General features: G+C 51.3%; 5 protein-coding genes across 5 annotated transcripts in view; 3 read left to right on the top strand and 2 right to left on the bottom strand.

Moving 5' to 3' along the window:
* Positions 1-4,520, top strand: part of VOLCADRAFT_60577 (uncharacterized protein) — a gene marked incomplete at both ends in the record, with an annotated part of 8,244 nt that extends 3,724 nt beyond the window's left edge. The window contains 7 exons of the mRNA XM_002950593.1: positions 942-980; positions 1,610-1,771; positions 2,190-2,354; positions 2,993-3,016; positions 3,262-3,397; positions 3,791-3,993; positions 4,365-4,520. Of these exons, the coding sequence (XP_002950639.1) occupies positions 942-980; positions 1,610-1,771; positions 2,190-2,354; positions 2,993-3,016; positions 3,262-3,397; positions 3,791-3,993; positions 4,365-4,520 (885 nt within the window). The remainder of the gene's footprint in view (positions 1-941; positions 981-1,609; positions 1,772-2,189; positions 2,355-2,992; positions 3,017-3,261; positions 3,398-3,790; positions 3,994-4,364) is intronic.
* Positions 4,521-6,350: 1,830 nt separating this feature from the next.
* Positions 6,351-7,757, top strand: VOLCADRAFT_104774 (uncharacterized protein; the record flags this gene model as incomplete). The annotated part of the gene is made up of 3 exons (XM_002950592.1): positions 6,351-6,733; positions 7,357-7,679; positions 7,745-7,757. Exons 1-3 carry the CDS (start codon positions 6,629-6,631, stop codon positions 7,755-7,757), a joined length of 441 nt encoding a protein of 146 aa, XP_002950638.1. The 5' UTR covers positions 6,351-6,628.
* A 3,963-nt stretch (positions 7,758-11,720) lies between these two features.
* VOLCADRAFT_91007 (uncharacterized protein) lies at positions 11,721-16,667 on the bottom strand (the record flags this gene model as incomplete). Its single annotated transcript, XM_002950479.1, has 5 exons — positions 11,721-11,835; positions 12,440-12,507; positions 13,624-13,692; positions 16,027-16,122; positions 16,479-16,667. 5 exons carry the CDS (start codon positions 16,665-16,667, stop codon positions 11,721-11,723), a joined length of 537 nt encoding a protein of 178 aa, XP_002950525.1.
* Positions 16,668-17,155: 488 nt separating this feature from the next.
* Positions 17,156-17,600, top strand: VOLCADRAFT_91006 (uncharacterized protein; the record flags this gene model as incomplete). The annotated part of the gene is made up of 2 exons (XM_002950591.1): positions 17,156-17,327; positions 17,422-17,600. 2 exons carry the CDS (start codon positions 17,156-17,158, stop codon positions 17,598-17,600), a joined length of 351 nt encoding a protein of 116 aa, XP_002950637.1.
* A 4,319-nt stretch (positions 17,601-21,919) lies between these two features.
* Positions 21,920-23,742, bottom strand: VOLCADRAFT_91005 (uncharacterized protein; the record flags this gene model as incomplete). The annotated part of the gene is made up of 3 exons (XM_002950478.1): positions 21,920-22,276; positions 23,209-23,281; positions 23,474-23,742. 3 exons carry the CDS (start codon positions 23,740-23,742, stop codon positions 21,920-21,922), a joined length of 699 nt encoding a protein of 232 aa, XP_002950524.1.
* Between the last annotated feature and the right edge of the window lie 375 nt (positions 23,743-24,117).

Below are 24,117 nucleotides of genomic sequence, written 5' to 3'. Positions count from 1 at the left end.
CCCCCCCAGACCCCCCCCCCTAAGTTACAACTCCCCTCATAGACCAAGAGGCACCCACTGCGTTGGCGCGTTTTGTCTGCCATCTGTGGGGATTTTCTTTCTGCTTGTCCCGCCATGCACCGTCGCTCATGCCCTTGCGGATGCGCTGTGTCTGAGCCCGCTTGGCACTGCGAGCGCTCGGGTTGGGCGCCTCGCCGCATTCATTGTTGTCGAGCTGATTGGGTGACAGCTTGCGCTTATGCTGATCACAACCGCCATGGAAGGCAGGGGTAATGGCGCCCGTGTCATCGGTCGCCGCTGGCAGCAACACCATTGCCGATGCATTACCGACAACAGCACCGCCGTCCCAAACGCCTTTATCAGGGAAAATTTCAGGCTTATCTTGCTGTTTTGGTGTTTGTTCGGCGTTCAAGTCGTTGCCTTTTGCGTGTTTGGCTATGTAAGGACCGGTCATACATGCTGCTATGCCGCGTTGACTCACGGGCTTGACCTTCTTACGGCCCCTCATATCTATTCTATGATCGATAATACTAAGTTCTGCACACTTCGGAGCAATCTGGCAGCAATGGACGTTTTTGGCTGGAGGAATGAAAATGTACGGATCGGCCTCAATTTGTTCCTTATTTCCAAAGGCCAAAATGGCCTCTTTATTCCTTAAAAGGAATATATTACTTAAAAAAAACACTGGGGTGGGGAATGGTGTTTAGGTATCCATCCCCCCTTCCCTCTCTTTTTTCCCCTCTCTTCCCCCCCCTTCCCTCGCTGAGGGACACAGCACGCACCCGCGGTCAGCAAATTGTTATTAGAGTTCGTTTTACGTTATCTTTAGGATTTGTTTTGTATGCTTTATCCTTAGGATTTGATTTTGATACTTCTTTTCCCGTTCACTAATGTCCTCTCGTTCTATTTCGCAATGTGTGAAACTCCGAATTGGTTTTCAGGTCCACGCAGAGAATGGCGACATGATTGCGTGGTTGCAGGTACGGTGTGGTTGGCAGTTGTGGACAGGTAAACGGCAGTTGGGCAGTTAAAAGCTTGGCGCGCAAATCAATTCCTATTGCTCACATCCTTTACTTTCATGCCCTCCACCGTGTTGCACTTCGTCACAGTCATGGTCTCTCCTTCTGCCTTCCTTTTTCTCTTTCTGCCTTTCCCTGGGCCAAAACTGTAACTAGCTGTAGCTAACCGTAACCAAACGGCTCAAACTGTCTCGATTAACCAACTGTTTCCAACGGACGCGAAATGTAACTGGATATATCTCCGCGTCGTCGTCTCGCTCTCCCCGATACGTACGACAATGTTAACGCTGTCGTACGCTCCCTATGCTCCATACAGAAGTCTGGGCTGTAGCAGCTGTTAGCTGGTAGTTCTTTCCTTCCAGAACACTTCCCTTCAAAGTTAAATCCATTCACTTCCGCATTTCTCTCATTTCGCTGGGCCTGTGTCTTCATTCCTTCCCACCCATTCCTTCCCACCCATTCCTTCCCACCCATTCCTTCCCACCCATTCCTCCCCACCCATTCCTCCCCACCCATTCCTTCCCACCCATTCCTCCCCACCCATTCCTTCCCGCGCCTGGTGGCCCTCTACGCGGTCGCCCTCTTAACAGTCCCGCTTGCTGTCCGAGGGTATCCGGGGCCCGGAGGGGCATGCGATGTCTCGACCCGCCGCTCTGGAGGGGGAGGCAACCGGGAGAGCTGTACGGCTGGCAGGCGTGGTGGGCGTGCCGCTGTATGTCGTACACGTCATGAGCATCGATGCCATGGAGGAGGTACGTGCGTACGGCAATGTCAACGTTAAAAAATATGTATGTAGTAGAATTGGATTTAAAAAGTGTGTGCGGACTGTCGGAAGGCACGTCATGTACGACGGTAGCGCTAAGATCGCAGGAGTGCCTCGATTACAGCCAAGAGCTATTATTCATGTGTGTGTATATATATGTATATAGTTTTTACAATTTTTTTACAGGCAATGTCAGGTCTATACAGGGTTTTATTTACCTTTTCACGATGCCACCAGTGAAGGTCACATCGGGGGTTCTCACAATCTTAGGGTTTTCGACTTGGACAGGCCCTTTGTACGACAACTCTCATTTTTTCCCACCGCACTCACTCTCACTCTCACCCTAACTCTCCTCCAAAACCCCCAAAAAAACCCTCAAAAAATATTTCCCGTGGTGCCCTGTGAAGATCGCCCGAGCCCGACGAGCCGGACAGCGTGTTGTCGGGGAGCCGGTGTCCTCGGGTTTGGCTCTTGACGAGAGCCCCATGTGGGACACCAACTTCACTCGGGCGGCGGCCTTCGTGATGAGTCCGCCCATTCGGAGCGCCGAGCACGGGCCCGCGCTGAAAAAGGTTAGGAAGGTTAGGAGGAGTGGGTTTTCCTGCCGGTTCTATAGGGTCGAGGTCTTACAGGGTTTTAGCGGCTTTTGGACCCCGACCCCCTGTGGAAGGATCCCGGGAGGGGCCCTTCGTAACTGTTTTTGATGGTAAGAAGCTCTGAATGTGCGGAGGAGGTGGGTATGACGTGCAGTTCACTTTAATTTGGGAGGCGACGCACGTCGCGCTGAGGCGGTCCACCCTGAAGCGGACGAGGGAGAATGATGATGACCTCCCGCGTCAATACCCGCATCAATACCGATACAACGTCCATGGCCCCCCCGGCTTTTACGGACACACCCGCACTTGTGTGCGGAACTTGTAACTTGCACCTTTAGGCCAGGTTGGCGACCGGGTTGGCGATAGGCTCTTCAGGTCAAGAAGTTTCGTTTTTGCGTGGTAACGAAGATGGTGATTGTGGTGGTGGTGGTGGTGGTGGTGGTGGTGGTGGTGGGGAGTTGGTGTCTGGTGTTGAAACTAACACGCAGACACAGACGCACATACACACATTCATAACTTTTCCGCAGCACTCTGTCCATTCTGCCCATTCCGTCTCCACATTTTCCTGCACCTCAGCTGACAGCTGACTTCGTGTCCGGACTGCTGCCGTACAGGCTCTGGCCAGTGGTGTACTGCAGGTGAGCTGATGTCGTGATAGACGTCGTAATGTCCTTTGCACATTCGTTTGTGAGATCAGGTTTTTTTGGTTCGTTGGCTACGTACGGGAAACTGAAATGAGAATCCAATCGGAATCCAATTTGTGGTTGATTCGCAAGGGGTGTGTAGCATTGACTGAATACGCGACAACCTACCTTTCCCGACTTCGAATCAACGACGTTATTCAATATCAGTTTATTTGATGCCGTACATAATTGCCGTGCAGTTGGTTGCCACGGACCACGCGGTTTTCAACAGCACCCAAAAGGCCGCCGGCCGCAACGACTTTACCAGAATTCCCAATGGTGTCAACGGCATCGAGGAGCGCATGCACGTGACGTGGCAAGAGATGGTTGTTTCAGGTAAGAGACCGTTGGGGTCGTTGACCGTTCGTCAATCCTGTTCGTATCCTCATTGTTGCGTGTGCTACGCACTCCACGGTGTACGGCATGACAAACCCTAAGTTGAGCTACCGGCCGGCTGTAGTGACCATCGGCCTATGGCGCCTCTCTTCGGGCTCTGACGAACACATTCCCCGCATTCATTTGGAACTATTGTAACTTGTAACTTGTATAAAAAACTGGTATTTCGAACTTGAACGTGCACCAGTGAAGGGTATAGCCGCCGGCGGGTGAGAAACCGACGCGTTTTATATATTTATCCAACCAAATCCTCGTCAGATCGCAATCCTTCATATTCCTTTATGAATCAGACCGAAACAAGTCGTTACATGATTGTCCGGCCTCCGGAACCAGGCTTGTCCACCCCCTCGGACTTCGTACGCATGACGAGCACCGCCGCCGCCCAGATCTATAACCTGTACCCACGTAAGGGCCGCGTGGCGGCGGGCAGCGATGCTGACGTCATCCTCCTGGACCCACGGATCACTCACACACTGGGCGTCGGTTCCCACCACAGCCGCATGGATACCAATGTGTACGAGGGCAAACAAATTCAGGTGTGTACGGCATTTCACAGGACGCCTATTAATGAGGTTGCATTTCATGGGATGCTTCTGAATAATGAGGTCGCATACGGCGCGGTACCATATGCATGTACGGCACGGTACGTCATATGGTACGTCCGTCACAGTGTAAGAAAGCCCATATATTTTTCATCTTGAGTGACATGCGCCGAAATCATCTTTTACTGTTTTGTCGTCGCCATGCGTGCCTGTCTCTGTCTGTCTGTCTGTCTGTCTGTCTGCGTGGCACGCGGCGCACTGTGGCACGTGGTCAGTTAGTCAACCAAGTGGAGAACCCTAACCCTACAAGACCTCCCGTCATCCATTCTGCTCGCTGTTCGCCTGGTGGTGGTTGGCGGGTGCAGGGCAAAGTGGTCACCACCATCAGCCGCGGGCGCCTGGTGTGGCACAACGGACAGCTCCTTGGCGTGAGGCCTGGCACAGGCCGCTTCGTGCCCATGCCGCCTTTTGGGCCGTTGTTCGAGGTGCGTGAGGCACAGCACCTGTACAGACGTGTGTAGGTGCATGCACGCTGCTCAGCTCTCCTCCTCCCCACCTCCCTCCTCCCCTTCCTCTCCATCCGCTTTTTTTTAAGTTGTTTCCCACCATTTGCGATCTCCCTCACTCATGCTATTCCTGTTCCTAGTTTCCATGTATCCACTCTTGCACGCACGCTCTACACGCATTCCCCCTCGCACTGACCTCGATGAACGACAGATAATCTTGGGGTTTGCTTGTCATCTCTTGAAAAACTTCAAGTACTTTTTAGCAATCGAGTATTGTCTTGCAAGGGACACGCAAAATGAAAGATTGGCGGTGCCTCTTGCCTCTTACCATTTTGTCTTAACTCCAGGGAGATCTCGCAAGATAGGCCCCAGGCCGGCGCCTATGCTTGTAATAGCATACCGAGTATCATGTCATGAACACTTCAACGCCGTGCTCTCCCCTTCTCACGTTGACATTTCTCAACGAATGCAAGTCCTGAAGTTGGTCTTGTGCCTGTTCAAGCAGGGACTGGACGAGCAGAACAGGCGCGCGCGAATCTTTCGGTATGGGCCGACACCGGTGCAGCGAGAAGAGGGCGGTGAGGACGCTGCTGCTGCTGCTGCTGCTGTCGCCACGACTGCAACCCCTGCTGCTGCCACGCAGTCTTCTCACACAGAGCTGTAACAATAGTACATGTGGTGGGAGGCCGTTAAAAAAGGATTCCACAGGATTAAAGGATTCCACTGAACAGAAACAAGCGGAGAGCCTTATGGCAAATGTTGAGGAGAGGGGAGGGGCCACGTGTGGACATACATGTTAGCAATATCCGCGAATATCCGTGAAATCGCCGAAAATAAATATGATTTTAATATTTTTTTCACGGCGGATTCTGGGTCCATTCCGTACGTTCCTTGGAGTCCCAAATGCCGAGATATTGCTGGTGGTGCGCATATCGATTCCTTTGCCTTACCAAGGAAAGTTTCAAATGGTGAAAGTTGCCTCGGTTGTCAATTTCTAATTATTATTCGGGGTGCGGAGATTGGGCTGACCTGTCTTTGAGCAGATCTTGGATGGTGGAGCCGCTAGCAGACAGAGTGAGGCAGACATATAGGCCCCGGGGTGTAGCAGCCCTGGCCCCCGCTAGCTCCCCTTAGGTGAACACGGTGCACAGGGGTGCACAGGCTTTGTCACGGCACGCTCGCTCGGCACGTTCTCAGCGGGTGGGAAGAGGCAATGCAGGCCAGGTCCTCCTTGAACGGTTTGCATGAATGGCGTTGTAACACCAGGCAAAGAGTACTCAGTTGGGAGATGCCAGGGGAGCTGATCCCTCTTACATCCCTCCCCCCCTCGAGCGAACGTCCTTGGGCGCCCCCGGGCATATCCCGTAGGATTTATGTTGTTTGAGATCCCGTAGGATTGTGAATTAGAGTGTTATTGACATTTCGTCAGTCTCCGTCCGAGATGGAGGACTTTGTTTTTACTCAGCTGGTAGACTTTTCGCCCGCCCGGGCATCCACCTTTGGGGTAAGAGTATGCTGCATCATGCCTGGTATGCGATATGTTCGCAACCAAGCAATTTGCACCAATGTAACACCAGGCAAAGAGTACTCAGTTGGGAGAGCCAGGGGAGCTGATCCCTCTTACAGGCGTCGTCTGTTGTGCAATCACATCACCCGCTGTACACCTGATTCTTCCTACACGTCATTGCACACACGATAAATAGCACACACACGCGTGCCTAGCCTAGCCGCGTCGAAATCTAAGATGGTTTTACTGCTGCTGGCTGCCAACACCTTCAAAAAGCTAGTTCCATTAAAAGAGATAATAGGTTATTACCAAAAGCAGCAATGACTCTGTCATTGATTCGCAGTACTCCTCTGCGTATCACAAATGTGCCACTCATGGAATCCAGCGTCATGTACACCTGCCGGAGTTAACCTTCCCTGGAGCGTGTGAGTTGGGTGCCTCCTCCTCCTCCTCCTCCTCCTCCTCGTCCTCCTCCAACGACAACAGAAAAGCATTATTAGCCCGGGTCTCTCATCGAACACCGCATCCATGCTGATGTAGATTTTGCCTTCTTCCAGAACCCAAATGCATCCATCATGGCTAACATCCTAACCATGAGCGTAAAAGGGTTTTTACAATGACCAGCAGCTTACAGCTTCCCCCCAAAGCTCTCCTTAAGGGCGCATCCAAATCACAGTCGCCATGCCATATGCACGCGCCCAAGCAACAAAATCCTATTCAGGTGCTTTGCTGTTCCGTTCTGCTCTGCTGTGTATGGAGCTGGACTTCCCATGCACGACGACACTATCCGGAAAAATACATGGGATGACTCTGGTATGGCTCTTATTGACTTAACACACTCGGTCTCACAATGACTTAAAACACGATGAACCTCTACACCGGTCTGTCTTTCCCACCGCTGCAAAACTTCACGAACAGCATCATCAGGTACCAGTGTACTCTTCACTGCTATGCACAGCTGAAGTCATCGTAAAAGGTGGTGAAGTAGCTATAGCGGTAGCGAACCCCATCCACAGATGCATCTGGCATATGGGATCACAGACGCGTCCCAGTGGGTGAGGTCGAGTGGAAACTCACTCGCTCAGTTGGGCTGACGAATCATGATAGCTTTCCCGTGGCCATTTCTGTGACAATTGTGAGCTCTTCCCCAATTCCAGCCTGGATCCTACCCTCCTCAATACCCCCCTAACATAGTTGTACATGTTCCAAGGAAAAGTCTTAACCACTGAACTCACTTGGCGTATCGTTCTTGAAGGTCTCAAACGGAACCTCGCCAAACAGCTTGCACATATGCTCGGCCATGCAGTTGTCCCACAATTGCTGCTTGACGACATGCATGGACAGCTGCGTCTTAAAGGAAAGGGTGCTAATAACGTAGACGATATCGATCTGAAGGTCTACGACTCAGACGGAAAAGAACCTGAACCAGTGCTGAAGCGGGTCTTAGTGCACCGGTTGCTCCAGCGTTGCATCGAGTACTCGACGGATAAGAAGCGCGAGGCTCCATTCGGGGGAAAGTCTTGGGGTGCATGCGCAGCGAGTGGGAAGCTCACTATCTTCTACAGTGTCACTCAACCTGTTGCATCAAATTTGCAAGAGAGAAAGCAGAAGAAGATCAAGGAGGACAACTGCAGCAGGGATGATGAAGACACACCACGCAGGGAGGCGTGAGCGCACGGCCGTCAATGCTCACGCCTCCCTGCATGGCGTGTCTTCGTCATCCGTGCTGCAGTTGTCCTCCGTGATCTTCTTCTGCAAATATAATGCAGCAGTTTGAATTGCACTGAAGAAGATAGTGAGATTCCCACTCGCTGCATCCCAAGACTTTCCCCCGAATGGAGCCTCGCGCGTATCCGTCGAGTACTCGATGCAACGCTGGAGCAACCGGTGCAGCACTGGTTCAGGTTCTTTTCCATCAGAGTCTTAGACCTTCAGATCGATATCGTCTAAGTTATTAGCACCTGTTTATTTAAGAAGCAACTGTCCATGCATGTCGTCAAGCAGCAATTGTGGGACAACTGCATGGCCGAGCATATGTGCAAGCTGTTTGGCAAGGTTCCGTTTGAGACCTTCAAGAAGCGATACACCAAGTAAGTTCAGTGGTTAAGACTTTACCTTTTCCTTGGAACATATGCAACTATGTTAGGGGGGTACTGAGGAGGGTGAAAATCCGCAGGTGCGCACATTAGAAAAGACAAATCTCCTGCAATTCATAACACTTTGGGATTTAGTTCCGCAGTGTTAACTGGGAAGATTCACACCCAAAAACATTCCTTCGTATACGTACTGCGAATTGCGTGCTTTTCAACTGCGTCAGGCTGTGCTTATGCTTGGTATGAGTTAGGCTGTGCACTGAGCCTTCATATGCGACAATCGCAACACGGATGCGCATGTGAATTCTGTGTTTAGCATTACACACTGAGCTCTCGTAAGCACTAAATGCGAGTTGGATTCGCATGTGAAACGCCTCTGTTCTCGCGGTTCATGTGCATAGGAGCAACAACGAACCAAACCAATATAACACCTGATAGGGCATCAATCTCCAAAGAGCCCTACCTCGCGTGCCAAGATATCCCTGCGCATGCCACCCGAGCAGCACGTGCACGAGTCCTCGGCGCTCAGTCCTGCAGTGCTGCAGTGCATGCCAACAGTAAGAGAGTGTTAAAGGCTAAGTGGATCGGATGCAGCAGTCATTGCCAGAGCAGTACACAAGCAACTAACGGTTCAGCTCAGCCACAGCTCACTACTTAGGGCTTTACTCATTTCGCATACCAGGCCAAAGGTAAACGCCCGCTCATTCCTATTTATTATCGAGTTCGATAGTCGATCAACGAGTACGGAAGATGGCTCCAAATCACCACAGAAACCAACTACCGCGTACGCACCAGGCGTCAGAATGACCGGACAACGTTTTCCTTGACAGAGGAACATGCCACTGTGGTACAGGCTCACACAGTTGCACAGCCCCCCTCCACCCCGACACAACCCCGCTACACCACCCCACATTCCAGCCGAAAACGCCAATGCTCGTGTACCGGCTAGTTGGCACCGAGGCACATACAACATCGCATGCGAATTGTTAATTCATGTAATTTAATTTCATGCGATCAGTCAAAGGCAAATCGTGTATTTTTGGTGTGTGTTAGCTTAGGCCGCATTATGTAAGCTTGACATAAAGAGCCTTCATACGAATGAAACGCAGCATGCGAATTGCGTTGTGAAATGTGTGCGTTTGGTGTGTGTCAGACCGCGTTAAGCTCTACGCAATGAGACTTCATATGCATGAACGTAACATGTATTTGCATGTGAATAGCCTTGCAAACTGTGTGCGTCTGATGTGCGTTTGAACGCGTATTGCTTTACGCATTGTCTCCCCACACGCATACATTGCAATATGTATTCGCATGTGTATCGCCTTGCCATACATGCGCGTATGCTTCATGTTACTTTGCTTTTTCACCATACGCACAGATGAATTGTTCAAGTCGACCAATAAGACGCAAAGTTATTCTCAAACGAACCTTTTTAATCTGAAATTTATGAAAATTCTAAGAATTTAGCCAGAAGGGCCGATTTCCGCTTTTTCATAGCCGTTGTGCGTTAGCTCTTTGCGTTGCAAAAACATGCTCATTCGCACGCACCGTTACGCGGAGTTAACGCGATCACCCGTCGTAATAGTGATCTGTAGTAGCTGGTACACAGCACGACTCACATCACGTCTACAAATACACGCTAAGCGCTCCACCAGCATCTCGAGAGGCCTTTTCAGCAACCAGCTACTACAGCACCGCAGGGCCCCACCATCCATGTCAAATACGGGGTGATGCTAGGCCTGCTGGACAGGCTCTGGTCAGAGTTGCCCCAGGTGCAAAAGAAGATATACATAGAGAAGCATGCCGCGCTCAGGGTGGCTAAGCCCCCCATTATGTTGGGCTGATGATATAGCATGGCATTGGTGAGGACATTGTACGTGTTTCAAGAGGGTGTACCCAGCTGGCCCTTTCAGTTGCAAAACCCTGTAAGTGTTCGGACTTTTGGTGCCATTGGCAGTCATGATTTATGGGAACCCATTCAAGTGCTGTATCGTGTGAGAAAATTTATCTGACAGCCTGTGAGGTAATTTATTCCGAAGCCTGTTACATACGCACAAATCCAGCATGTGCTGTATCGGCCTGACTCAAACACGTATAGCCACAAGTTCACTATGGTCGCCATCCATCAACATCCACCAACATACCACCATCCATCCAATCATACACGGCAGGCGGCTGGCAGAGGTTAAGGCCTAACTTCTGCACCTGGCCGACCCGGGTTCAAATCCGCCTGCCGGCTCCTCGGGTGTTTGAGGAGTGTTGAAATGGAAGGTGGCCCCCCATCATATGGACGATATAGGATGTGATAACATCAACTTGCGAGCTGACCAGGAACTAAGTTGAGGCGCCGTTGATCCGCTAGATTTGGTTGGATGCTGGTGGTGAGTTGCCGAACCCAACGAATACATTCTGAAGTCGGATGGGGTGAATGATTAGGGCGCCCCTCTAGCAGGGGAGAGCAGGGACTGCCCCGGGAAAGGGAGCCGCTGGCGAAGTTAACCACCCTGTAACAACATACATACTACTACCCTTCATGCATTCACATGTTGACTGTGCTGGACCACCATACGCCCCACCATGCATCAAAAACCGGTCGTGAACAGCACCCCGATAGCTCCAAACGCTGGCATTGGTAACGTTATATACCGTGAGGGCGTTATTGGGAGCGTCGGGGGGCACCTTTCCGGCGGCCTGAAATCGGTGGGGCCCAGTTCTGGCCTGCTTGCCAGTCAGGGAGCCTGTCTTACCCAGTCGGGCAACCTCAGGGATAGCCTGTTGGAGCTAAGAGTCTTTCAGTCACTCAAATCGTGTTACACAAGAGACAAACGATACTTGAGTCATTAGAACTATTTCAACCGATCGCAGCTGATCTTGATCTGGTATCGTACCAGGATCCAAACGACCAAACAAGATGCCAGTTACAGTATCCACACAAGTGCAGAGGGGTCAGCCAAAGCCCCATAGACCGTTCATAAAAGTTAATGTTTCGTTGTCGATGGGGCGACTGTCGCCATCCTCCTGGCCCCGTTTGAGCGCGACGCACTGGAGGGCTGTTTACCTACTCTCTCCCTGACCTCGGAGAGAAAGCTATAGCTAATGCCAGCGGGCGAGCCTCGGTCGTAATGGTGCACATGCTGCACTCTTGAGTCACTCCAGAGTTCACCCCCATACTTAGCCCTCAAGCCCTTATAAACAGGGCATTCCAAAACATCTGCAATTTATCTTCCACTGCTCCGCAGTCACAAAGCCTGCAGGTACATACGGCACACTCACGGCCGTTGGGTACTATATGTAGTGTACACGCACGCCTAAAACCCTAAAACCCACAAACTACACCAAGGTGGAAAGCCTGCCCGTCTCTCAGAACGTTTTTCCAACACTCAAAAGTTACGGCGGATTAATGCACGATGAAGTACGTGTATTTGTACACGTTTGGCTACCACGACCATTCGTACACGTTTGGCTACCAATAATCTCACGCATGCTTAGTCATCTGTATCTGACTATGCCTAAGAAAGTCGACGTACTTGGTTGTGGTGCGGCTGCTGTTGGTGGCTGCTATTGATTTGCGGGTGCTGCTGCTGCTGCTGTGCAGCTACTGCCCTATCTGGTGGTTTATTTGGGGTCGTGGTCCAAGAAGGAAAGTGTTTGCCGGGCGGTGTCGATGGCTCGCTGCAGGTCAGCCAGGCGGTTGGCGGCGGCCGCACGCTGGGACCTGGTGTCCAGCAACCTGCACGAAGGGGTATGAGTGGGGTATTGTAACGACGCAAGGCCAATCTGAGCATCCCGGGTTACGCCTTTGCTGTGTTACGGGTATCTAACCCGCGCGAGACGACTGTCGTTTCTGCCAAACTGTCTGCTTGGCACAGGGATTGGCTATGTAGCCATACAATACACACTTCTGGATGCGATATTGTGTTTAAAGGTTGAATGCCGCCGTTTATTTGTAGTGCTGTTGGCCACATAACCCAAACACTTTAATAAGGGTTGCACCATCATTTTGACCACATAAAGATTCAATGGGTTTCTTGTTGTACATGGGGAGAAGGTTCTACTTATTATCGACAATCAGGGACATGAAAAATCAATGGTACGACGCATATAGGAAGATATTTATGGCATGTCGGGCCATGCATTCGTGTTCATGGTTCAGGGGTTCAGGGTATAGCAGGCAGCAAGCAGGGATAGGATGATGGCCGAAAGCAGGGATCACATGTCGTACGGGTGACGAACATGAAGCTGTAAACACCGGCGATGTGGATGATTATGGCCGTCAGTACAGCCATACACACGCAGATATACATACATTCGTACATACACACATACACACACACCGCTGTCGCGCGTCGGCTTGGCGCTGTTGGTGCTGGGCCAGGCTTGAGCGCGCCTCCCGAAGTGCGGCCTGCGAGCAGTAATTGGGCAGCCAGCCACTTAGATGCCTGGATAGATGGGTAAATTGGATATCATGGATGGATACGCAAACACGTAGATCGATGAATAGATGGATTGGTGGACAGGCGGGTATGTATGTATGGCAGGTGGCTGGCAGAGGTTAAGGCCTGACTTCTGGTCCCGGAGATCCCGGGCTCAAATCCGCCTGCCGACGCCTCGGTGTGTGAGGGGTGTTGAATTGGGAGGTGGCCCCCCATCTTGTGGACGGTGTAGGACGTGATAATATCAACTTGCGAGCTGACCAGGAACTAAGTTGAAGCGCCGTTGATCCGCTAGATTTGGTTGGATGCTGGTGGTGAGTTGCTGAACCCAACGAATACATTCTGAAGTCGGGTGGGGTGAATGGATTAGGGTGCCCCTCTAGCAGGGAAGAGCAGGGAACTGCCTCGGGAAAGGGGGCCGCTGGTGAAGCTATACCACCCTGTATATACAATATACATAGATCGATTAATAGATGGATTGGTAGACAGGCGGGTATGTATATACTATATGCTAAGTAATGGATACGTAGGTAGAACAATGCAACGTGGGAACCTCAGCACGCAACACCATCACGCAAGATGACAACATAAAGGACTCTCAGCAGCAGCACCATCATCACCAGCAGCAACACACATTACAGACCCATCCACCAACCAACCAACCAACCAACCAACCAACCAACCAACCAACCACCGGGTGGCACCCACCATATGCAAAGGTATCAGCAGCAGCAGCAGTCACTGGCATGCACTCACACGCACACATGCGGTGGATGGGATGAGGGTAGCGGTTCCAGCATCCATCTACGTATACCCGCAGCAGCAAGTGCGCGGTAACAGCAGCAGCAGCAGCAGCAGCTGCAAGACAGGTAGGCGGAAGCGTTTCCAGCCGCCGATTGATTCCCCAAATGGCAAATATGTCATCAATACTATACTACCTGCTGCTGTAGTAGCTGGTAGACAGTACGGCACATATAGCAGCTATAGCTACGCGCTCGAAGCGCTTGATCAGCACGAGCATTATCTCGAGATGGCGGCTTTTTCAGCGGCCAGCTGCTGCAGCTGCTGGCTACCAGTCGACGCACCTGGCTCGCCTCCACCGTCTCCACGTTGACCCGCTCCCGCCGAGCCAACTGAGCCTGAATGTCCGCAACCTAGCTAGTCACCATGCGTTAAGGGTGCATAAAGACGCATGACGCTGTGTGTTACTGCTGTTACTGTTATATAGGTCGCTTGATTCGTAGGTGCAGTAGCTGGCTGGTACATCGTACGGCACACATGACGTCTACAAACACGTGCTAAGGCGCGCCGCCAGCATCTTGAGGGGCCTTTTCAGCAGCGGCCGGATACTACAAAAGGTATGTATGTATGTATGTATGGTCCAGGGTTCTAGGTTTTTTAAGCCTACCTAAAGTAAGGCTTAAACTAACCACTAAAACCGGTATTGGACAGGCGGTGAGTTTAAACACGTAACATATATGCGTGCCAAATGTGTGTGTGTGTGCGTTACGCAACTTTGTCGTTACACCTTTTGGAGGGTAACGCAACCACCCAAGGTGTAACACACACACATACACACACAGAGCTGTATGTTATCCGTGTGCGTCATGATGTGTGCGCATGGGACATACACTTACATACATACACACATATACATACAAACGTCTACACGGCCTCTGTGTTTTCTTTCCATTTCATTTGTCTTTCTCTTTTCATCTTCCGAATACTATGCGGTTATGCCAGGCTACGTGCGGTTTGGCAGCAGTAGCAGAAGCAGTAGCAGCAACAGCAGATTGGCAGTAGCAGTAGTGGAAGCAGTAGCAGATTAGTAATTGCAGTAGCAGGCTTCCAGTAGCAGAAGCAGTAACAGATTCGCAGCAGCAGTATCCGACTAGCTGTAGCAGTACTAGTAGCAGTAGCAGACCTGCAGTCGCACTAAGGGCGCTCTTGAGCTGCCTAATGGCCACAACCCCCCTATCAGTCCAAATTCTGCAGGTACCTACCATAAGGCTGTGGCAGGGTTTACACAGTTTATGAATTACAAGTACGGCATTGGTTTGCAGCATGTACGGCATTGATCTGCGCTAAACAGGCATGCATGTAGGACCATTTGCAATCTTCGTATTCCTAGCTATCGACTGTGACTATATCCTAAGTTCACCAAAGAGAAATTGCCCAACAGACCCAGACCTGCAGGTTCACTGCCTCCAGCTCCGAGCGCGTCCTGTCCACGTCACCCTGTACATTCAAAACATATACATAATACCATACATCACTTTCTTCTCAGCAGTACACGTCAGTTGCCATGGTGTAGTGGAATCACAACTGTCTTACACACAGAAGGTCCCCAGATCGAAACTGGGTAGCAACATTATTACTCTCCGATAGTTAGTGTACACATACAGACAGGCGGCTGGCAGAGGCTCAGCCCTGACTTCTGGTCCCGGAGAATGACCTCAAATCCGCCTGCCGACCTCTCGGTGTGCGAGAGGTCCTGAAATGGGAGGTGGCCCGCCATCTTATGAACTGTAATGGACGTGATAATATTAACTTGCGAGCTGACCAGGAACTAAGATCAGGCGCCGTTCATCCGCTAGATTTGGTTGGATGCTGGTGGTGAGTTGCTGAACCCAACGAATACATTCTGAAGTCGGATGGGGTGAACGGATTAGGGTGGCCCTCTTGCACAGGGGAGAGCAGGGAGCTGCCTCCAAGGGAAAGGGGGCCGCTGGTGAAGCTATACTACCACCCTGTAACAACATCATACATCTGCACATGCACACATAGGCTAAAAGACATGCATGCATCAAAGGAGTCATCACTCGCCCGGCCCTGTGGAAAATTTCGGGTTTGGTTGGGCTGTTGCCTGGCTGTGTTAGTGGCTGTTGTTCTCGAGGTACTGGCTAGGGGGTAGCTAGGTGTGTGGGAGGTGAGCAGGCCAGGTAAGGGGGGCCGGGGAGGAGGTGCACCTGGCTGGGTTAACGAAGCTGACAATCACGCAACCGACACCGAACTCTTGACTAACCATAACCGTGTACACCCTGGAGCGCTGTGGCTGATGATCGATGATAAAGGGTAGAGTATATGTATCCACGACAGCTATCCAACTGCCGTGACAGACATCGCCTCATCATTGCCGCATGCAAGGGGAGCACCGCAATGGCAATGAGAGGACCAGCGGGTGGCATTCTTATCTGCTCAGCATTACAGCTGAGCAGATAAGAAATGTACCGCAAGTTGTGAAGTCGTACACCGTACATGCTTGCCGTACATGAGCCAGATCGTATGTACGTATCGCACATAGTGTGCCCCTTGTCTACAAAGTCCGTCGTCTACATAGCGGAACCCCCAAGCACCCACGTATGTGTCGGTATCGGCCGCTGGCGGCAGCACTTACACATACACATACACACATACACACATATACACACGTACAAAAGGACGGACATACAGACAGACATACAGACGGACATACACGTAAACGCTACCTGGAGGGCCTCCCGGCGAGCCCGGTGCTCGTCTAGCTGAACAGTCAGGGCGGCCATGTCGTACGTTTGCCGAGCGTACGACAGGCGCTGCTCAACCTACAGGCCATGGAATCGATCACCGGATAGAGGCGGCGCATCCTGATCAGGATTTCAGGTGTGCTGCTTAGACCAAGAAAACAGGCAATTTTTAATCATTAGTCAATGCCTGAGACTTATTGCCCAGGGCGCCTAATAACCTATCGTACAACACACACATGTACGAGCTATGATGGATACGTAAGTAGTCCCTCGATGCAACCTGACACAGAAGCAAGCAAAGCAGCAAGCAAAGAAGCAAGCAAAGAAGCAAGCAAAGAAGCAAGTAAGGAGAGGAATATAGATCCCGCACGGCCCCAAACCCAAAGATAAACCCTTAAACCAGGTGAGAGCCTGGAAGCCTAGAAGCCACTTACCTTGGCCAGTGAGGTCTCCAGCAGCTGTATCGGTTCCGTCAGCTCCCGACGATGGCGCTCCGAAACCATGGTGTCGAAGGCGGCGCAGCGGTGCGCCTCGTCCTCCTCGGCTGCCGTACAACGATCATGCTGACGCTTCAAGGAGCGCCGTACCTCCCGAAGGCTGAGCACATGACGTGATGGTGACATGATATATATTACCACGAGTACGATGATGTACGATACTGAACGATGCTTTACGATATGTACCCATGGCTAACCCTGTCAGGTAACCCTCCGCTTAAATTTTCCCTTTCGGCTTGATCCCCTCCGCCCTCCTCCCTTCCCGCCAAGCAATCCCATTTGACCCTCGTCAAGCCGTACACCCGCGCGTCAACCTCGCGCGCCTTGACTGGCTCAGGAGGACACGCAGAACGCAGGACACGCAATTCTGGAAAGTTCGCTAGGCCGTGAAGTCTTTGCGCGTCCTTTTCCAAAAGAACCAAGGCGGGGACGGTGTGCGCGTGTGAGCCTTGCGAGGTCTGTTCCTCTTTTTAGCTCCAAAAAAGGGCAGTTTCCCTCTCGTCCTGTTGACTCGTATTAAAAAGGCGCCCTGCTGGACCTCACCTGAACAGCTTTTCGCCGGATTCGGCCTTCGCTTGCAGCTGTCGCAGCTCGCCTTGGAGCTTTAAGACGCTATGGTGCGCGCGCGCCCGCCGTTCTTGGGCGCGAAGCTCCCGCTGCTCGATGCGCGCCTTTGTTTAATTCGTTTTTATGGCACAGGATTACAGCCCAACAAGGTGGCGAGCGATAGAGCGAACAACAACAACGGAATATGTTTGCTTAATGTTGCAGGAGCGGATTTTGGAGGTGAGGTGATAACAAGCAAGGAAGAGTATGCTGCCCAGCAAAACCAACAGCAAAACCAGGTTCAAACTGATACAATTCATCCCGCGGTGTTCAGCTGCAAGTCGCAACAAGTGCGGTGTGAAAATGGCAATGTGGGCCGATGGAGCTGCAAACGGCTCGCACCTGCTCTGCCTGGCGCTCCCGAAGCTGATCCTGGAGCGCGTTGCGTCGCGCAGCCTGGGTATCGCGCTCTTGCTGCCTACTTTTCAGGAGAGCCTGGTGTGCAAATTGTAGGAACGCAGTCTGTCCTCAGCTGCGGGCTTGCTGTAGGGTGGGTGACCGCGCAAATGAGAAACATGTTCCGGAGATTTGGATAACCGCAAGGAACGGCTATTATTTCCGCGTCTCGCTTCACACCTCGGTTTCGTGAATACGCAGCGACCAAACCAGCAAGGATGAATCCATCAGGCTTGATGGGAAGCGCGATCCTGGAATTGGTGATGTGATCAATATCGGCAGCTGCTGTCCTGGAAGTCCTTTCCCTTGCTCGGGTTAGTTTTTGCATCAAGAAGCAAGGTTTTGGTCATCTGCCAATTTCTCTCTGTGCAACCATCGCAACCCATCGTGTATATGGTTGGTGACACAACATCGTACAGTGTTGCAAGTCATTAAAACTTCGGATTAAAAGCTGGATTGATGTTGTCGCATAAGCCAAGCATGGTCAACCCATGGCTAACAGCGTAAAGCGGATATTTATTGACCAACACAGATTCTGAAAGAGTCTGTGCCGCAGAGATGCTTCCCACAACCATTGTTGTAAACCTACGAGTTACTCCGTGCCTTACGCTATATGGCTGCCTCTGCTCGGAGCGTGATCTGCACGTTATGTTACAAGCAACTAAAGATTGTGTCTTCCCGCCGCCACTTAAAGGAACCAAAGTCCAGTTCCGTAAGTACGACAATTAATTCCAAAGACTTTAGTGGAGAGAGGTCTGACCGGAATAACGTCCAATTCACAACAACCATGCCCAAATAAAAGAACTCTTTATAATTCGAGCATATGGCAAGGAAGCCCCCCAACTTCTGATCCCTGGCGAAGATTTCCTGTGCGTACTATACCTCCAGGTTCGTAGCGCGAACACGGCATCTCTTCCCTATCCCTTTGTGTCCTAGCGGTAGCTGCCGTGCTTGCTCTGCCGAAAGTGCTCATCGGAGAATACATGCCAATGGTCAATGTGTTACAGGCTTATGGAAGTAAAAGACCCAGTAGCACGCCCAGTAGCGCAGCACAGCGAGGCTGTCTTGGACTTTTTCACGTTTCGGTATTCCAAACGGGTACGAAACAAATAAACGTAATGCAAGGTGAACCACCCCGTAACCGCACTAAAATGATTTACCGTCCATGGCCCCCGGCTTTCACGAACATCCCCGCACTTGTGCGGAACTTGTAATGATGCAAGAGTTTTAACACACGGCGAGCATGCTTGACTTCATGAATAAATAAATTACTAATGGTTTACTGAAGGCAAGGGTGCAAAAAACAACCCAGCAGGTACACATACACTTGACATCAGTTGGCAGTTAGCAGTTGGGGGGAGCCGCAACACGTCGTCTACATACGCAGTTCATAGCCGCTGTAGCCACGATCCTGCCGCCGTAACCATACCCCGCCGCTGTAGCAGCTTCCTCAATTTCCACGTGCGCGGCATGCGGATTACCGTAACCTCGACTAAATATTATACATATGTAGACGCACACGCATTGCAGCACGGCGCGTGCACGATATGTTATTAACGTCTTAACATGTACGGAACATTACTTACCCAAGCTTTAAGCTCGAACATGTACTGCTACTTCGTACATTATCCTATTATTGATTCGTCCTCTTGAAAGTTAATGGGGCGATTCACTATACGTACGTCACCCACTCGATACGGGGACGGCAGGGACCGAATCCATCGTCACATCGGCAACTGTCTACCGGCCTCTACCTTGACATTGCATCGACACCCATACATGGAGCATTTAACACATCCGGGCATCGAAGTCAACGTCGAATAATCTATCTGCCCGCATCCTCGCCCAGCTAGTTTCAGTCCTACACATCTACCTACCTACCTACCCACCCAACTTCCAATGCCATCGCCTGCGCAACTGCGGCTCCTTTAGCTGCTCCTTTTACCAGTACAACAGGTAATTCTCCACTTTGGTGTCGTCGTGATGTCAATAACATGTCGTAATATAAGCGGCGCTCTCCTACGGTGGATTTAGCAATACTGGTGGCGGTGGTATTGGTGATATGCGGGCTGGTGGTGATGCTGCAGCAGCAACCCGGGCGCTGCTGAACCACACATGAACAAAGTTTGCCCAACACAGTACGTCTGTCCATCGCGCCAGCCCATCCAGCCCACAGTCCCCACATACGTAATAATGAAGTCGTACGGACGTCAAAACAAACGTCGTTCATCCTACCAGCAATAATACCTACCAGTTTACTCCGTTATGAAAGGAGGTGAAAGGGGGTCTGAGTGGGTGCATCAGCACTGGCAACAGAAATCGCTACAGCTCCGACCCGCACCGCTAAGGTCGGTCGCTCGGGATTGGCACACAACTGAATGGCGGAGAACGCATGGTGAATGGCCCCCGAGCACTTAGCATTAATCGATTTGGTCCCCCCAGCGAGCGCTTCCCGAGGACGTGCGTCTGGAAGCGAGGGCGGCGGCATGAGGCCAGAAAGGCGAAGCTGTCTTACGACGGCTAATGTATGTGTGCATGCGTGTGTGTTACACACCTCCAGGAGTTGCGTTACCCTCCAAAGGTGCAAAAACTGGGGTTCCATACATACCTGGAACCACGAGGGGCATATATGCATAACAGCTTCTGGATGGAAGCAATGATGCTAGAGCTCCGCCCAGCCTGCGCCCGACAGTCCTCCTGCACGAGGGCTATCTCACCACCCCACAGCATCAATCACCATGCACAAAAGGTCCAAAATTATTTCTTCGACGTCCACCTCTTCAGGTCGGTCGGGCTTCGTTCGGCAAAACCGTCGCCAAGTGACGTAACGAGTGAGTCAACCACAATGTAAACAAACAAACGGTTTCAACTAATGAATAAACAATACTATGTGCCGTACGGCCGCCATGGTTTCATCAATGTCAAGGGATCAATGGCTGCAACTATTAGATAGGAAATACGACTCAATAAATTACTATTATATGGAAAACGTAACAGCCGTTAGGTCAGTAGACAATGCCGGAGCGCAATAAGGAACTGTTCTTCTTGTACTTCAAACAGGGATATAGCGGCAGCAGCAGCAGGTGCGCTGGATTCACGCCTTGCCTTTGCCAGAGTTCTCCAAGCAGTGAGCGACAGACAGACAGACAGACAGACAGACAGACAGACAGACACACGCCGCCCTGAAGGCAGTGTCCTAACGAAAGTAGTCCCGGCACCGCACCAAAAGGATCCCCCCGCACAGCGGCCGCCCTGTGATCCATTCTGCTGCCATTTACCCGGCTGAAGCACGTGCAGCCCTTCCGTTAACTGTTTGCTTCACAACGACACTTTCAGTTAATACACACATACGTACACACGGACGTTAAGTGTCAGGAACGGACCATACGAAACCAAATTACTAATGAAGTCGAACGGAGCACCGCATCATTGACAGGCCATCAAAGCTGGCCCCCAATGGGGCGGTATTACTTATGCAGCCCGACCAAGAACGGCAGGTGCAGCTTCAGCAGCATTATAAGCAATGGCGAAACAGCAGCAGCAGCAGCAGTAACAACAGCCGCAGCAATACGACATGTACGGAAATATGAATTTCCTTCTTCCACGACAGGCAAGCATACAGCAAAGTTCGGGGAAAAGTTAATCGTCCGAGCCAGCAGTTCATTAACCCTTGTTGCGTTCTGCACTCTCAAACCGCTTCATAATAGTCAGAAATATGTGAATGTCAGAAATATGTGAATAATGCCATGCTAGGGAGTGGTGCTTAAGGGCCAACCGGGGAACGGAGCTCATGCAATGGAGGCCGCTTTTGCTGCTTCATAAGCGGTTCACCATCCAGCTGCTTTTGCGGTTACTAGCGCAATTGCATTGCTTGGAAGCCGCACAAACCGCCTGTGCCGTACACGCGACCCGTACAAAAGGAGGCCCATACCGACAACGGAACTTGTGGGCGCATGCATGTAACGCGGCTGCGTACCTGGCTTTCTCCTCTTCCCCCTCCTCCTCTCTCCAACTAGGCTCACTCCTCCTCTTCCCGACAAGCATGGAAAGATGGATCAAACTAGCAGCCCCTAGCGCAGCAAGGCAGCCGGCCACCGATGGATTCACACTTTAGTTTCCGGTGCTCCGGTGCTGCGTGAGAACAGTAATAACAAAAATACACCCCCTGTGTCGTGAATGCAGACAAAAGCGAGTTCCGTTTCTGCCGCAGGTTTTGTCATTAAAAAAAATGGAGACGCCGAAGGCCCCTGATTAGGTGGCGAGGCAGTGCTGCTTTGCATGTAACTGCTATCCTAGAGTATCGCAGAGATAGCCACAAGGGCTTCTTATGAGGCTGCATGCGTGCGCACAGCCCCTTTAATCCCAATTCCATCTGTTCACTTGGCCAGCAATTTCCCGGAGCGTCGCCGATAGTTTCCTGGCTGCGGCAGCGACTCGCTGGTGACCTGAACCCCACGCCGCGCCAGCTCGTGCCGGAAAGCCTGGGCACCCTCCTCCCCGTCCGCAAAAATACTGATGACCACTGCCAACTTGTCGATAGAGGACTGCCCGCCGTTTATAAGTTTTACATAGCTATCGTCGCAGTCGCTGATGAGCCGTGTGTGGCTGGCTAGGTCGATTTCTGGCGCACTGCACAGCAGTTGTGTGCGGCTGCCACTGTTCGTGTAGCGCCCGGAAAGCATGCTTCGAAAAGAGCGAAATGACGATGAGGCAGACTTCACAGAGGAGAAAGACTGCAATGACGTGGTAATGACATTAGACGAGCTGGAGAGGTTTGAGGAGGAGTTACCAATGATGCTGGCCCGTTGGTTAGATTGTGAGTTGTCGGGGGGCTGGCCTCCACCACCACCACCACCTCCTCCTCCTCCTCCTCCATTGTCACAAATCAATCCACCACCAGCATCATTACCACTGCCACTGCATTGCGTCCAAGCCATAAGCTTGCTGCTATTGCCGGAGCCACCGCTACTGCTGCCTGAACCACAGCCACTGCGGCTGCTACCACCGCCGATACTGCCACTACGAGTCCTTGCAAGGCCGCCAGAAGTGGTTCGTGTGAGGCCAGTTGGCATGAGGGGTTTCTGGTGGCTGTTGCTGCTGCTACTACTGTTGTTGTTATTGTTGCTACTGCTGCTACTGTTGCTGTTGTTGTTGTTGCTACTGCTGCTATTATTGCTGTTGTTGTTAATGTTGCTGCTACTATTGCAGCAAGCGCCATGGTTGCTTTCGACGCCTCGGAGGAAGGCAGGCTCGTCGTCATCGTCCCCTTCGTCGTCCCGCAGGTTTCTAAGCCCCCCCTCCACTTCGAAGTATAAGCGGTGTCCAAGCGCCAGGACTGCGTCAGCCTGCGTGGCGGATTTTCCGAGGACTTTTATCCATGCAATACCGGGCTTTGACCCACGAAACAGGCAACAGGTAGACCGATGCATATATCAGCAGCATGCGCACAAACCTAAAATTTGGACATCTAGATTATGCACAGTTCTTGAAAAATGTTTGGCATGCTTCGCACGGCTAGGAAATGCCCAAGTAGCTAGCCCTTTGTTCGCGCTGGAACGCAGAGCGAGGAGGTAGAGCTAAGTAGTTAGGTAGGAACCAGCGATTACAGGAGCTTTGAGTTTGCGATATCTACACGATTTTATATCATCTGGACCAGACGACTCACCGCCTGCGAAAACACAGCCGGGATGTGAGCCAACACCACATTCGTGCCCCGTGGCACTAATGCAATCGGAACGCTGCGCAAAATCAAGGGATTACAACAGTATCCTTAACGCGAATAATGAATGATAATCTAGCCATTTAAGAGACTTCATATCTTTTCACCAAGGCCGGTGACAAAGACGAAAAGGCATTTAGCTTGTTTCACGCCTATCAGTAGCACAGGCTTGGTAAGCAGAAGGCATTCGTACATAAGAGTCATAACTTACTGATCCTTTCCCAAGAAAGACCTCCTCAGGAACCGGTAGCATTCTAGCCCAGTCAAGGCTGCTACTTCAAGAGCAGCATTAAAGTTGTTGCGAGGATACATGTCTCGTTGAGCTCTTACTCCTCTAGCGTGGACTAGCTGTGAAAACGCTTCTGAACGTGGCAAACCATCAGTCGGAAGCCCCAAGGGAAAAGCACCCCTTTGGAGCTCAGCCCCTGCTTCAAGGACTTGGTTTGAGCCTGTTTCTATCATGGATTCGGAAGCGACCATATAAAGCGATGCTGCGAAACGAGGACCCTGCTATGTTTTGCACCAGACGCTCTGCTTAGGTTCAGGTTACAAAACAGCCACCACTACGTGACTTTTACAAATACATATTAAGCGCTAGCCAGCCACCACTGGGGAAGAGAATCCTTTCCGTACAAAAGTGAGCTGGATTCATCGCACCGTCCTAAATGAGCTCCAAGACAGTGCCACAGTAAGCCGCATTGTGATATTACCTTTATATTTATTCAAAAGCAAAGCTACCAGACTACCAGCTAACAGCACAGAAAGTCAGAAAGGTACAGTCGTGTACGGTTTACGGGATCGCCACGAATTGCAGGTGAGTTTGACTCGTATGGGAACAGCTCGTGAATAGAACTG

Source organism: Volvox carteri, assembly GCF_000143455.1.
Source record: "Volvox carteri f. nagariensis unplaced genomic scaffold VOLCAscaffold_19, whole genome shotgun sequence".
NCBI lineage: Eukaryota > Viridiplantae > Chlorophyta > Chlorophyceae > Chlamydomonadales > Volvocaceae > Volvox > Volvox carteri.
This window is presented reverse-complemented; position numbering and strand designations above follow the sequence as displayed.